The sequence below is a fragment of the Crocodylus siamensis genome, chromosome 5 (assembly GCF_052110815.1).
Source record: "Crocodylus siamensis isolate JL-2025a chromosome 5, ASM5211081v1, whole genome shotgun sequence".
In the NCBI taxonomy this organism is placed as follows: Eukaryota; Metazoa; Chordata; order Crocodylia; family Crocodylidae; genus Crocodylus; species Crocodylus siamensis.
Window position 1 is genome coordinate 54033431 of NC_143399.1, and position 15669 is coordinate 54049099.

Sequence of the window (15669 nt, forward strand, 5' to 3'; positions counted from 1 at the left end):
TGCTGCAGTCCTGGGTACATGTATAGATGCTGTGCCCAGGAGTTGCTAACTCTGACACAAACTGCACCAGAGTTTATCGTGTCATTTTAACAGTACATGTAGATGCACCCGCTATGTCCCAGATCCTATAACAATTTACTTAGTGGTTAACTCTAGGCACAGAGTGTAGTCCTATTGATTTTAGTGTGTATGTGCACAATGTATTAAGTTACAACATTTGCATGTGCTTTTGTAGGAGTGGGACCACGCTTGTGAATGAGCATTTAGTACAACAGGGTTTGACTGTGCAAAAACATTACAAGCTACTCTCCGTTGAAAGCAAACACCCCATCCAGTGGTAATGAAAATTTACAACACAGCTTATTTTTAAAAAATCTGTGTACGTACTCAGTGTCTGTTAACAGATAAAAATATCTTGGATAATTAGTATTTTTTATTTGCTCCAAACAAATTCTAGACTTCAACATCTCCACTATCCTCAAAAGCACCCACAAATAAGCAAAGGGTAATTCTATTTTACCTGAATTTCATTGCCAGTTATCATTTCCCAAACTCCATAGTGGCCTTTTTCCTGACGGAAGAACTGGACAGCTTCTAAAAATGCCTGCACTTCATATGTTGTTTGCTTGAGATAATCTTAAAAAGAAGAAAAAAAGATGTTGATGAAGAAACAGAAGTAACTGAATAGTAAACAGATCCTTAGATTTTTTTTAAAGAACCTTTTAAAGTGTTTTTTATATTTCTATCCAGGTTCAACAGAACCTGAGATCACTTACTAGGGGTGACTGTCTGGACACAAGTTTCTTCTAAGCCTTACATAGAATAAAACTCAGGGCCTTCTTGAACATTACACTTACAGCATGTTGACTGCACTTAAAACACATGCATCTGCATATTCAAACAGTAAAACACGTGCTAAGTGCATTCCAACCATAGCAAAGTTAGGACTCATTTTAAGTAGCAGATCATTTTAAGTAGAGTGTGTTCTGTTATTTGTTGACTGTTTCACAGAGACAACAGAAGTAGAGAGGTTAAAGGACTTGCCCAAAGTCATATGGTATCAGTATCAAAATCAGTACCAGAAATGGGAACAAATGGCATATTTCCAGATTCCCAGTCACCTGCTCTAATCTCAGCTAAATCTATATGAATTTTCTGTAATCCCAGCAGGATTCTAGCTGTCCCTCCATTTCCACATCCCTAATCAATAACATTTTTATAACAGCTTACAAAACAGGCAATAAAAACTAGGGTAGCGCTGTATAACCTGACTATTTATTTCCAACAGAAGAATTACATTAGGAGTCACCCTACAGAGAAGAGTAGGGTAAAATTAATACTTTCCTGGCTAAAAAAATTAAGTAGGTGTCAGGCCTAAAAGGTTTTCTGCATATAAATATCAAAATTCATCACTTTGACCACAAGGGGGCCAAACTATGGAGCTTCTCTACTTTGAGTGGATTTGGCCAGATACAGTAAGAATTGTAATTACTGCAGGGTTGGGATTCTGACTCATATGTTTTCATTTTTAACAGCTGTGCTCATTCCCAACCAGAAGGGACGAAAGGACAAGCCAGAGCGCTGGTACTTGGACAATGCTGATTTGACAACCACCCACTTCTGCTGCTCTTTTCTGGAATGCTGAGTTCTCATTTCCTAACTTAAAGTTAGTTATTCCCGCTCTTCTGAGGTCCGAGCCCAGTAAAAAATGGAAAGTGGATGGGAAGTAAAGCCCCAAAACAATATTATCTGTATTATTCATGAGACATGTATAAGGTAATAAGCACACGTAACGTTCTAACCATTTCATCCTTCATATGACTGTCACAAGGAGAAAAAAAGGGCAATGAAACCAGTCAGAGTACAGGGCAAAACAGTGCTGTTAAGTCATAAAGAACGCGGAAGGAAAATGGCTTGTTTTTCTTTATGAAGTCTATGTAAAATGTGAGCAAGTCTCTACTAATCCTTATTCAATGAAATTTTACGCTTACTTTGCACAGGAGTTTTACTTCAACTGCAGGGCACCAGGGACTTAGGCCCTTGGAAGGCTGTACTGTACAGATTTTTAAACTGTCAAAATGAGGAGTATAGGCAAGAGGTGCTATCAGAAAGAGGAGTTTGAGACACACGAGTTGTGGCCAAGCTGGAAGGAGCTGCAGTAATGTCCCCAAGATTTCTGCACAGGAACCCAAAGGCAGCTGTAAATTGGGTAACTTAATCCTACAAAGTACCATGGCAAAGCAAGGAAAGCAGTGAGTAAGTTACTGGCCTACTGCATGTATTACGTGCACCAGGATGGTGAGGGGGAAAATGGCAGTATCAACAGCTGCAAACACAACAGATGAAAAGCCCTCATGGTATCAGGAGCTATTGTCCACTAGCAGAAAGGGCACTGTGTTTCACTCCCCTAACTTCCTGATAGTATCAGAGTGACTTCCCCTTCTGCATGTTTAACTGACTGCTGCCAGTAGCGGTACATGCATAACCACTAACTGCAGTGCCCAGTGCATATTAGGGAAGCCTGATACAGCAGCAGTGCTATGTCCTTCTTATCCAGGCATGTAGGCATGGATATCATTTGTTGGTGTTTTCAGGCCGTAAGTAGTCAAATCCAAGTTACAGTGCTACACTAATCGTTTCAACAGGTAAAGGGACACTAGATCGTTTCAGTCACTTTATCTTCTTCAGTCCTTCCTCCTGATGCCCCTGAAGTGGCTACTGCATATTACAAGCCAGTTTCTTGCTCGTGTCCCATATGTACCTCCTAGGGCTCAGCAACAGCTGGAAATGACCATGGTTTTACATGACCTTTCTCCTCCTTCGGAGAAAAGATGTTCACCTGGCCAACTGTTGCCTTCACATGTGCAAAAATATACATTTTTTCTGGGTAGCCTGGTTGAATTTTCACACTACAGCTTTGGTTCTTTTTTGATGGCATAGATATATTTCTCCTCATTCACCTTCTTGGTACTGTGCCATAAAGGAAAAAACAATGACATTTAGGGTAGACTTCTATTTCACTGTACAAACCCAAATGACTTTCCCAGCTGTATAACTGCCATTTTTGGCACTTACACGCAGTTTATGATCCTATCTTATGTGTAGCTACTGAGCATACACAGTTGGCTATGCTCTGGACAGGCAAGCATGCAACTCTGTACATACATGCCTAAAAGGTAAGTTTTGAAATTCTGGCCTGGCAAAAGTCCAGAGAAGCATGCCTCTCCTGTATTTTAACCCAATAGCCTACGGCATTCACTCAGGAAGCAGGAGAGGATGCCTACATGTACATCTTTCCAGCACATTGATTTATTATCGAGCCACAGATTAGGCATTACCCAGCTCCTCCTCAGCCCTTCTCTTGAAGCTGGCCCTCTGGGCAGGTAAGAGGGAAATATGTGGGGCCAAGAGGAAGTGGACAAGTTAAGAGACTCGTGAAACAGCTAATGTTTTGGAAAGGAACAAGCTTTGGGTTCTAGCCTAGACTCTTGCTCTGAATGGGATGGAAATTTTCCTACTGTTCTCCAACCAATGAATTATAAATGCAAGGTACAGTATCTCTTATTTGAAGCCACTTTCACTGTAAATTTAAATTAATTTAACTTTAAATTAAATCAGAAAATGTCTATTTTCTTTTGGAATAAGTGTACCTACACAGCGCATTCCAGAAAATTTGCTCAAGATACTATTTTTGTAGATTTTTCAGGCATTGGGCAATCCTACATTTTAATAACCACTACAAATGGGAGGACTTTCTAATGATACATTCCTTTTTATAAATTTTACCTAAATGTAGTTAATTAGCATGTTATCTGCTACAAAACTCCTTTCTAGGAGGAGGCGGCACTTAGGGAAGCAACATGGCTGCCCGTGTATCTTTTGAAATCAGTATAACTTATATAGGCATAGCAGAGCTCATTCAAAGCAGCAGACAGGTACGATACAAATAAACTTCCACCATTTATAGTCTGAATTCCTCTGAGAACTCTAAAGAAAGAGTGCTAAATTTAACCCTAAATTAATCAAAGGAGGACATGAGCTGTTAGCTATTGGAGAGACATTAACACCAGGAATTAGCAGGCTGCATCCCTGGGCACAGCACTTTAAACTAAGAGGTGCACATCTGCTGCTCGGACCACTAAAAATATTTTCTTAGCATCCTTTTGGTCTAATTATCAGAGGTGATGAGAAACCCATTTCTCCCACAAGCATTAGCTGAACTTGCAAACACTTGGCATGCCTGAAGATAAGGATCCTGTATGCATCATCATATCTCAATGCAATTTCTAGTTATGTATCTTTATTGTAACAGATTAAGTGCTTTCTGTTTTATCTATTGAGAGAGAGACTGCTCAGAAAAACACTGGTGTTTTGGTTTGCTTCAAGTTGGTTTACTTAAACAGCAGTAATAGAAATGAAGCTAATCTCTGCACCCCAAAGGGTGCAGCTCCTGTTTAACATTCCATTTCATTCCATTACAGTGTGAATAATTTGAAATCCAGTTTAAACTGACTAACTGAAGTGTAACCTTTTGAGTAATTACTCTTAGTAAGTTCATTCAGGCTACTCATTATCACAGTAAAGGAAGTGCTAAAGTTGTCCTAAAACAACCACAATATGAGTAAGTGCTTGAGTAAGTACAGCCAATATATTTTTGGTACTTTAACAAACGTAATGGCAACAACTAATTTCTCAACATAATTTCATTAAGTATCAATATAACTCAGTCTTCATCTGCTTGCCTAACTTCATTCTGTAGCTCTCATGCAGCTGCATGGAAAAAACCTATGTTCTGGGAGTTGAGTGATACTGTTCAGAGACAAGAAGTGTTTTCTCAGCTCTTGGTGGGACTTCAGTTAGATGAAATGACCAGGCAGCAACTATTTTCCACGTATCAAAATTGATGAGGTAATTCCATATACTGGGACTGAAAAGCTTGCCTGGCCTCATTTTGGATCTTGAGTCATTCTGCAGTGCTGGGACTCACTGATTCATTCTATTTAGGAAACATCCACAAAATTACTTTTCTAATCTGCAAAGCTAGCCAAAGAATAATTCAGAATAATGTGTGACGTGCGAAAAGTGAACATATCATCCATCAAAAGAAACAGAGCACTTAATTGCAATACTGCAAATGCCCTTCTTCCAAATGAATGAAAATAAAATCATTTGAGTAAGGGGAAATCTTTTTGTCCATGTCATACAAAAAGGTTAAGAGATACCCAAATTGGATAGATGACTCACCTGAGTTTAAGTAGGAATGTGCTAAAATTAGAGCTCAGGGTGCATGACTTCAACATACACATGTGGATTGTAGCACCTCAAACCCATTTGAGGCACTGCAAACTTCATGTGGTGCCATTTGCCATACTGTTAACTTGCAGCACGATGGGTTTTTTTCGCACCGGGAGATTCACCACTAAAAAAAAAACCAGTATGGTGCACGCGGTAGCAGTCTGTGCCGCCAGAAACTAGAGCCTGGCTGGTTAGAGCCAGCTCTGGCTGCCAGCTGGGCTCCAAGTAGCCAGACCACTGACACTGCTGCCACAGAAGGCCCCCAGGACTCCAGGTTAGGCTGCTGGGGCCAGCACAGGTGCAGGACAAAAAGAAATGACACAAATTTGTGCCACTGCTATTTCTGCCACAGCAGCTGCATGCTCCTGCATGTGAGGATGCATCCCAAGAGTCTTTGCTTCTAGATCCATGATTTAACTGGTGAAATCCTGGTGCTGTGATGATTTAGCAAACTTACAGTACAGGGGACCCAAGCAGACTTCAGCTATTTTCACTGGCAACAACAACTATTTATAAAACAGATCAGCCAGGGAGATGTATATAATTCAGCTTATGTTCATGCAACCTATAAATCTTATTCAATACAGATCTCTAAATTTTTATTGCAAACAATTACTAAATATATAAAGCAATCTGGCTTTCTATTAGGTGGCATTTTTGGTAACCATCATACAATGTCGTGAAGGCAGCTATGCAAGAGGCACACAAGGCTAGGTTCTGGATGTGGTACAGGCATATTTGGTCATGCCATTTGTCAACATTAATAGAAATGACATGACAAAATCCCTATATATGGTGGCTGGAAAAATACCATTCTGTTTTAGCACTGAATTTCAAGATAGCTTAATTGTTAAAAATACCCATATCTGCTTTAATAGCCCCTGAACCTATCAGAATCCGATATTGTGTGTTTCAGTTCTGGACAGAGTATCCACCAACATCATCTAGTCCCAACAGCCCTAAAAGGCAGAAGATATGCAGAAAGTTTATAGGGTTCTGTCTGGAGTGACGGAAGAGGGGACAATGGTGAGAAAGAGTTGAAAGGAACGTCTTCCTGGAACGAGGATTAACTGCATTTCAGTTGGGGAAGGGAACACTTGTATCTACTGAAAATATGTTTTGGAACAAGTTGTGTGCCAAGTAACCATGTGATTTTTTTTTGTACTTTTACTCTATAATTCTCCTATTTCCTCTTTTGTTTGGTCAAATCCTGGCTCCACTGAAATCAATGCAAACATTCTCATTATTGGAAGCTCTTGCTGGTCGCCTTGCACAAATTCTTTGGGCACGGTATGTTTCAATGTGTTTCTATAAAGTCCTGTTTAACTTGCTATGGTACTATGAACAATTAAAGAAAAATGTGAGGAAAGCTAATACACTTTTTGGATCTTTTGCGGTTTGCATTTTGTGGTAGTTTTGAGAATCCCAGTGATGGAGCTTCAACCACTTCACACTATTTTTCAGCCTAATTGATTTCACACACTAGAAAATTCAGCCTAATTTCCCCATTTCCCATAGCTATATCCCTGTGCATTATGCCAAATTATTCCTCTCCCTCCTTGCCATTTAACTCTTTCAAATATGCATCAACTGTTGTGTTTGCTCTGCTGTCTCTTGGACAGACTATATATTTAGCTCTTTTAAAACAAGGATATATTAAAAAATAATCAAAGATACTGCTAAGGTAATTTCTTGGAACATTTGGGTGCTTCCTTATTAATATGGTACATGGGACAAGATGCACCTGCATTTTCAGCTTTTTTTTTTTTTTTACTGATACTTCAAAGAAAGCTACTGCACAATTTACTGCCATAAAAACTTGAGGTAAAGGCAGGCAACAAATGGACAGAAAAAGAGGATGCCTGCAGTTCCAGAATCAGGCATGTCAACTTGCCAAAACTAAGGTTAGGGGATACATCCCAAATACAATAAAATGAATGTGAGGAGGAAGAAAAAAAAAAGGAAGGAGTTTGAAACCATCTAGGATTGGTTTATTTAGCTGATAGTTTCTGTAATAGCAGCTTTGGACTCAATATTTTTTTCATAACAACTTGCCATAACAGATGGATGAATGAAAGTGGAGCCCTGTGGGGTAAGGAGAAGACTGGGACTACAGCAAGCACTGTCTATTATAACTTAAGTAACAAACACAGAACATGGATTAAGAAGCACAGGTTGCAGAGGGAGATATATTATGGAAGCAGTGGAAATGAGAATCGAGTGCACACAGTACTGACCATAAGGGATGAAGGTGAAAAAATTAAGGCGCGCATTTTTTATTGTCTTAAAGAATAAAAGGAAGAGAAGCAATGCTGCCAGTTACAATACCTAAAACACTGGAACAAGTGCTAAAAGCAACGGATGAGTATTGTAACATTATATGGGATCAGAGTGAAAAAAAACCAATGCTCATTTCTTACTGAAAATCAAGAATCAGGAGGAAAAAAAGATACTGCCCTGGAGAAAATGATAGAACACAGAAACACCAGACTAAGCAGGCAGTCTGCTACAACAGGGCACCTAAGGACCTGAAGCCTTGCATTGTCCAACAATCCAGTACCATCATAAAGCATTAGCAAGACAGTAGTCCAAAGATGCAGTGGAATACAAGCCATGCGAGATAATGAGGAACGCGGTAGAAATGAAACCAAAGACAACTACGAAGAAATAGTAGACAGCAGACAAGAACTTGGGAAGAGCCTCAACCATTAAATGTCTTGACAAAGGAGAGTTAGAAGAAGTCAGGTATATAAATAACAGAGAGAACTAGGAGGACACTCACTATTCACCAGAATGAAAGAAGCAACAGAGTGCGAGCATCCAAAATTATGATCTAATTATAATAACTGAGATGTGGTAAGGTAGTTCACACAACTGGAAGATTGACATGCATAGGCATATCTCATTCAAGAAGGACAAAGAGGAGAAAGCTAGGTGTTATCTTGTATATTAAAATTATATACATTTATTCTGAGGTCCACCATGACAGAGGTAGACCTGTTAAAAGTCTCTGGGTTAAAAAACAAGATGAAAATAGTAAGAAGGATGTCATGGTTGAAGTCTACTACTTAGCACCCAACCAAGAAAAGGGAATAGCTAAGGTTATTTAAACAACTGAAGCATCTTAGCCACAGAACCTGCTGTTTATAGGGAATTTAATGACTATATTATCTCTTGGGAAGGTAAAACAAGAGCCTTTAATCATCCAGCAAGTTCTTGGTTTATGTTGGGGACATTTTTTTTGGACAGATGCTGGAAAAGCCAACAACAGAAAACCCTTTTCAATGTTCTGTTTACTTACAATGAGGAATTATTTGTGAAGCTCAAAGTAAAAGAAAACTTGGCTGACAGTTATCATGAACTGATTGAGTTCATGATCCAGAAATGGAAGGAAAGAGAACCTCAGAATAAACATCACTGGATTTCTGAAAACAGACTTTTAACAAATTCTGAGAACTGGTGGGCAGGTTTGTTATAAAGAGCATGTGTCCACAGAGGAGAGGACAAAGAGTAACGGGCTAGCAATTGCAAGGATTAAATACTACGATGGATACTAAGAATAACTGTTTAACTGCAAGGGGTTAAGCACTAGGACAGATTACCTAGAGAGATCATGAAATCTCCATCATTAGAAGTTTTCTGAATTGCTGGTTAAACAAACATAAGGCCTCTTCACTGCAGCCGACCCCTTACACAAGGCAGCTGAACCTGAGCCTGCCGATTGGTTCCAGGGCTGCTTTTAAGGAGCTCTTGCAGCACCTGGTCCCTGCTGTGCAACAAACTGGCCTCAGTCTGTGTGTAGCTCTCATTCACGCGACTTCCCTGGTTCCTATTCCTGCCTACGTACCTGGTTCCTGAACTTTGGACCCCTCGTTTGACCTTCGGCTTGCTTCCTGACATCCACTTCCGGTAACCCCCTGGCTCAGCACATGAACCCTGGTTTGATCTCGGCTCACTCTGACCTCTGTTCCTGGTAATCTCTCTGGCTTGGTTTGTCCCCCAACTCCAGACACTGGTCACAACCTCCAGCTCTGACCACTGGGCCTAATACCTCCATGGACCCTGACAACGAACATTGGTCTGGGATGTTTTAGATGGGGATGCTTCTGTGTTGTGTAAGGGGATGACCTATATAAGCTCCTGTGGCCTCTTTCTGGCCTATTTTTTTTTTATGATTCTATTGTAAGTCCCTCACTAATAGCAATAACACTATTTAAAATTTCAGCACTGTTAAAGAACTATGAAACCCAGCAAGTGAAGGCTAGGCCTATTATGGTAAAGGTCATATCCATAGGTAGGCCAGGTGCTAGTAACCTCTGGCTTCAACAAGCAAGGAAATACTTGCATAAGAGAAATAACAACTGTTAAAGTGAAAAAAAATAGCAATTCAATTAGAATTTAGAGGGAAGAACACAGGTGGGAAGAGTATGTAAAACACAACAGGTTTTCAATTTGCTTGCACATGCTGGAATGCCACCTACACCACCTCTGTGAACATTTCTCTTGCTATAGAGCCAGTTTAATATTAGAAACATGAAGTTTCCTTGCTACAGCCCAATACAAGTACAAGAAAAAATAATGAAGAAGTGTGGTTTGGACACACAAAGTATCAATATCACAGCGCTGATGCCTCTTTACCAGTGGCATACTGTCATATTATTCATAGATCATGTGGTAGAAAACTGCTAACCACTAACAGAAACTAGATGAGGTCACTTCCAAACAGGATACAGCCCTGCAATAACGTACTGTATTTATAGCAAACAAGGTTTTGTAGCATGAGTTTCTGCAGAGAATAGCAAGCCAACATTTACTGAATTTAACTCTCCTCATTTTGTAGTACCTAATACTTCCATTCAGACTGTCTGAAGCTATAAAAAAAGGACTCCAAGTTACTCTCATCCTTTAGGAGTCCTGGCTTTATTTTAGAGTCACAACATTAGTATGGTATATACATGCACAACAGTCTTACATTTATACAGTCTATCTCAAAGAATCTCAAATGTTAAAGAAATGGTCTCCTTGTATTCCAGTTACAGATGAGCATGGTGCTACAGTGCTCCCCCTGGAAGCTCTGAAACTTTAGTTCAGATACAGCTTTCCACTTACCTACACCCCACAGGCAGAAGAATAATTTAATCAGTGTCTGAATTGTAGCTGCTTCAAGATGGGAATATAGCAGTTAACAGTGCACTGTATTCCTCAATAATATAGAGACAGAGTAAGATTAATGTCTACATTGTCAGGTGAAAAAATGAGGTAGAATTCAATCATAATGCAAATTTTATGCACATTAATAGCCATCACCTTTTAAAATGAGCATGCCTTAGCCTGAGAAACCCACCCTGCCACTGAACCAGGAAGGTCACAGAAAATAAAAGTCCGTCTTAATGGGCTTTTAACTAACTTTTGGTTCAGAACAGTCTAATTCCCGACCTTTGCTTGCATTAAAAAAATCCTAGACTAGTGCTTCCCAACCTTTTCCTCAAAATGACCCCATTTATAGCCCTATTTCTTCAGCATGGCCCCATGCTCCCAGATACCCCTCACTCTCTACCCACTGCCTCCTGACCCTGCCAGTGCCCTTCCCCCCAGCTCTCCTGGAGGTGGCCCCCAGCTCCCAGGGCTACAGAACCAAGGCTAGGACCTACAGCCCCCTGCCCCTCACCCCCAGCAGCTCCTGAGCTGGGGCTACCACTTGCAGGAGGCAGCAGTTGCTGCGACCAGAGCAGATCATGGAACCTGGTTCCCCACCTCGCATCCTCTACCCCTGTGGGTGGCACAGCTAGAGCAGAGTTTATGACAAGGGGGAGGATGCAGGCTGCCCACTGAGGGCACAGGGGTCGCTACCCTGCTGCTCTCCCCTGGGGGGCCTCTGAGGTCCAGCAGCCGGGACCCGGCACAGGAGGGCGAGGAAGCTTGGTGCCACTGTTGGGAGCCCCATGCCAGCTGCACCACCATGACAATTCACCCCTTCCCCACCCAGAAGTAGAGGTACAGATTTGTGTCCCCTGCTGTTGCCAGTCAGGCAGGATGCACCTCGCTATGGCAGCATGGCCAGTGTGGGGCTCCCAGCAGTGGCACCAAGCCTCCCCACCCCAATCTGCCCCAGAGGGTAGGGCAGCAAGGCAGAGATCAAGCCTGCAGCAGGCAACCCGCATCTGCCTCTGCCCCACACACAAATCTGGGGGACATATGCCCCCCCATGCCTCCTTCCCCAGGAGCATGCAACCCCATCTTTTATCATTGCAACTTGAAATGGGGTTGTGACCCTAAGATTGGGAACTGCTGTTCTAGACTGTGGCCTTAGACATCTTTTTATTACATTAATAGAGTAGGTCAACAATTGTCTAATTGACACTTTGTGGGAGCTTATGTACCAGCTTTTACAAGAAAGATTCATGAGATCCAGCCCAGGAAAGAATTCCTGATCAAAATAAGAGCTGTAGTCACAGCCGTTAGCAGCCAGTGTGGTAACCCTGTATCTTGCTCCACTTCCTGTTCTCTGGCACTCAGCACAATATCCCGCCTTCTGTCTCCCAGCCAAGGGCATGGAAATAGCTAGCTATGCTTCTGCTAGAAGACTTTGCTCCTAGATCCCCCCTCAGCCTTCTCTTATGGAGGCTGAACAGGTTCAGGTCCCTTAGCCTCTCCTCGCAGGACCTGCCCTGCTGACCCCGATCATGCGAGTGGCCCTCCTCTGGACCCTCTCCATGTTGTCCACATCCCTCTTGAAGTGTGGTGCCCAGAAGTGAACGCAGTACTCCAGCTGCAGCCTAACCAGTGCTGCATAGAGGGGGAGGATCACCTCCTTGAACCTGCTTGAGATGCATCTGTGGATGCATGACAAGGTGCGGTTGGCCTTCCTGACCGCATCCCCACACTGCTGGCCCATGTTCATCTTGGCATCAATGATGACTCCAAGATCCTTTTCTGCCTCTGCCTCTGGACTGACAAGAAGGGAGCTCCCCAGCCTGTACGTATGTTGCTGGTTCTTTCTCCACAGGTACATCGCTTTGCACTTGTCAGTGTTGAATCCCATTCTGTTCTCATCTGCCCACCTCTGTAACCTGTCTAGGTCCAATTGCAGCCTGTTCCTCCCTTCTAGCATGCCCACATCTTAGCGTCATCAGCAAATTTGAACAAGGTGCTATTTACCCCCTCATCCAAGTCACTGATGAAGATGTTGAACAGTGCGAGCCCAAGGACCGAGCCCTGAGGAACCCCACTGCCCACATCCCTCCAGATCAAAAATGACCCATTCACCACCACTCTCTGGGTGCAGCTCTCCAGCCAGTTGCTGACCCATTTGACTGTGTGGGTGTCGACACCATAGTCCCCCAGTTTCTTAATGAGAACAGGGTGAGAGACAGTGTCGAAGGCCTTCCCAAGGTCCAGAAAGACTATGTTCACTGCTACCCCTGCATCTAATGATTTGGTTATCTGATCATAGAAGGTCACCAGGTTGGTCTGACAGGACCTGCCACTGATGAACCCATGTTGGTTGCCCCTAAGCATGAAATCCCCTGCTGGCCCCTCATGGATGTGTGCCAGCATAATTTTCTCAAACAGCTTGCCTAGGATCAAAGTAAGACTAACTGGCCTATAGTTTCCTGGGTCCTCCTTCTTCCCCTTTTTGAAGATGGGAACCACATTGGCCCTCTTCCAGTCCTCTGGCACCACACCAGAGCACCATGAGTGCTCTTAAAGCCATGCCAGGGGTCCCACAATGACCTCAGCCAATTCCCTCAGTACTCAAGGGTGGAGATCATCCAGACCAGCTGATTTGAATAAATCCAGTCCCTCCAGAAGTTCCCTAACTAGTTCCTCACTAACCCTTGGCCTAGATGCGCCTCCCCTGGGGTTGAAGGGGCGCCCAGAGGAGGGGTGGCTGATCCGGTCCCAGCTCAAGAAAATGGAGGCAAAGAAATCGTTAAATATATTAGCTTCGTCATCTGGTGTGATGACCAAATTTCCTAGCTTGTTCTGCAGGGGCCCCACATTGCTCATAACCTTTTTGCCCCCTGTGTATTTAAAAAAGGACTTCTAGTTGTCCTTGATCCGGGAAGCTAGTCCCAGTTCCATCTCCGCCTTGGCCTTCCTGACCACCACCCCCCCTACATCCCTGAGCAACTGCAGTATAGTCCTCCGTGGTGATGGCCCCCCTCTCTTCCATTGGGTGTGTGCCTCCCTTTTAGGTAGGAGACATTCCCGGATGCTTTTGGTGAGCCATGGGGGCTTTTGCGCCCTCCTGCCCCCTTTGATCTGTGTTGGGATTACCTCCCTTTGGGCTTGAAGGATCATCTCCTTCAGGAGCAACCACTCTTCTTGGACACCTGGCTCCCTTCCCCTCCAGGACCTCTGTGCTTCCCCGACTATTCGCCTTAGCTCATTGAAGTCTGCCCTCCTGAAATCTAGGGCTGCTGCCTTGCTGCAGGCCTTTGCCACCCTGCGCTGGATGATGAATTCCAGCAAGAGATGATCACTGTCGCCCAAGTGGTCAAACACCCACAGCCCCCTCACCAGGTTGTCACCCGTGGCCAGCACCAGGTCCAACAAGGCGTCTCCCCCGGTGGGGCTGTGCACCTCCTGGATTAGATGGAGGTCCTGCATTTTGGCTAGGAACCCACGTGAGCGGTCAGACCTGGCTGACTGCTCTTCCCAGCAGATGTCTGGAAAGTTCAGGTCCCCCATGACAACCACATCCTTTGACCTAACTACCTCCGTGAGCTGACTTAAGAATTCTTGGTCGAGCTCTTCCCCTTGGTTGGGAAGTCTGTAGTAGACCCTCACCGTTAAATCTCTTTCCCCTCGACTGCCCTGTATTCTAACCCAGAGCACTTCAGAGTGCCCTCCTCTGATTCTTTGCTAATTGATGAGGATGTGTATTCCTCCTTAATGTAGAGTGCCACGCCCCCACCTTTCCTCCCTGTCCTATCCTTCCTGTACAGCCTATAGCCCTTGATATTCACTGCCCAGTCGTGCGTTGGGTTCCACCATGTTTCAGCGATCCCCACTATGTCCGGGTTGGTGTCAGCTAGCAGGAGGCTAAGTTCCCCTTGCTTGTTTCCCAAGAAACAACTCTTATATACTTATAACTCTTCCACTTTTGACAACAGCTACAAATCAATGTTGTGCAAAATCTAAATGTACTTAAGATCAGAAATGACTCAAAAATACCTCTGTGGTAACAGATCTTAAGTGTACACACTTGAATAATGAATATTTGTTAAGTTTCCATCGCACAAACACTACTTGAAGGTACTGTATTAGTATATTTACTTAATTATGGGCGTCTTCATGAAAACTGTAAGCATATTCAACGTTAATGGTTGAAATTGCTCCAGCTTACAGAAATACACATGTTCTGTTTATGTTGGCTATTACTGCTAAATAGAGCACATTTAACCTTAAGAAATGCTTCCAAAACTCCAGGGCAGAGGTTCACATTGCCTCATATAATCAGAACGGCTTGGTAATTTTTCATCCAAATTTATTAAGCAAAAAATAATAATAATAATAATACTGTGTATATTAGTAACTTTCCTTTTCCAAAAAAGGTTGTTAAAAGTTTTGAAAGTTTCTGAAACATCCTATTTTGAAACTTTTTAAAATAGAAAATGACTTGCTTTAAAAATTAAGTTGAAATGGAATGACCTAAACTGAATTTTTGTCTATTTGTTCTAGGACCAGTGACCAGACCCAAAGAACACTGTCTAATACCCAATATTACAAACTAAAGATAAATGTTCGTGAAATCAAAAGGGAAAAAACTGCTGTAGCTAAAAGAGGATCAGCTGATGTTACTGAGTGTTTCTTTTATTGTTGTGATCAGGTGATTTGATCTCAGTTTTTACCCATTAGTATCTACAGATTTGAACAAGGGGAATACCTTTCATTTAGCAGTCAGTCATGTCAGCTGTGGGGCTTGCAGCAGTGTTCTTCTCACCGACCCCACTGTGAGTCCTGCAGCTGATGAGGCTTGCAGTGGCAGTCACATTACTGGTGCTGCCCCTACTGCAAGCCCCATAGCTGATGTTCGCTGTGGGAGCCGATTATGATCCTGGGCTCCCCCTGCAGCTGTGTTAAGGCGCCATGGGATCTAATGCATGATACCACATTCGAGCCTCTTGCCACGCATGTATGGCTTGGCAGGCGGCACAATTGTGTGGATTGCGCATTGGATCCTATTGCACCTTAACCTGCTTGTGTAAAGGGCCCCATGTGTCAGCACTAAATGGATGACAACAGGCACCCTTTCAAAGCCTAGTCCACCTTCTTTCTGCTCCTTCCTTGCTGATATGCAGGCTGTGCGCCAAAGTTAGCAAGTCACTAGCCAGAGATCTTCCCTTACAGCCTCTTCTGTCTCCTATC

At 43.0% G+C, this 15669-nt stretch overlaps 1 protein-coding gene across 1 annotated transcript in view; it reads right to left on the minus strand.

Annotated features, from left to right (window-relative positions):
- The window catches only part of NIBAN1 (niban apoptosis regulator 1), a 126710-nt gene that overhangs the window by 30521 nt on the left and 80520 nt on the right, over window positions 1–15669 (minus strand). The window contains exon 6 of the mRNA XM_090048549.1: window positions 521–636. Within this exon, the coding sequence (XP_089904675.1) occupies window positions 521–636 (116 nt within the window). The remainder of the gene's footprint in view (window positions 1–520; window positions 637–15669) is intronic.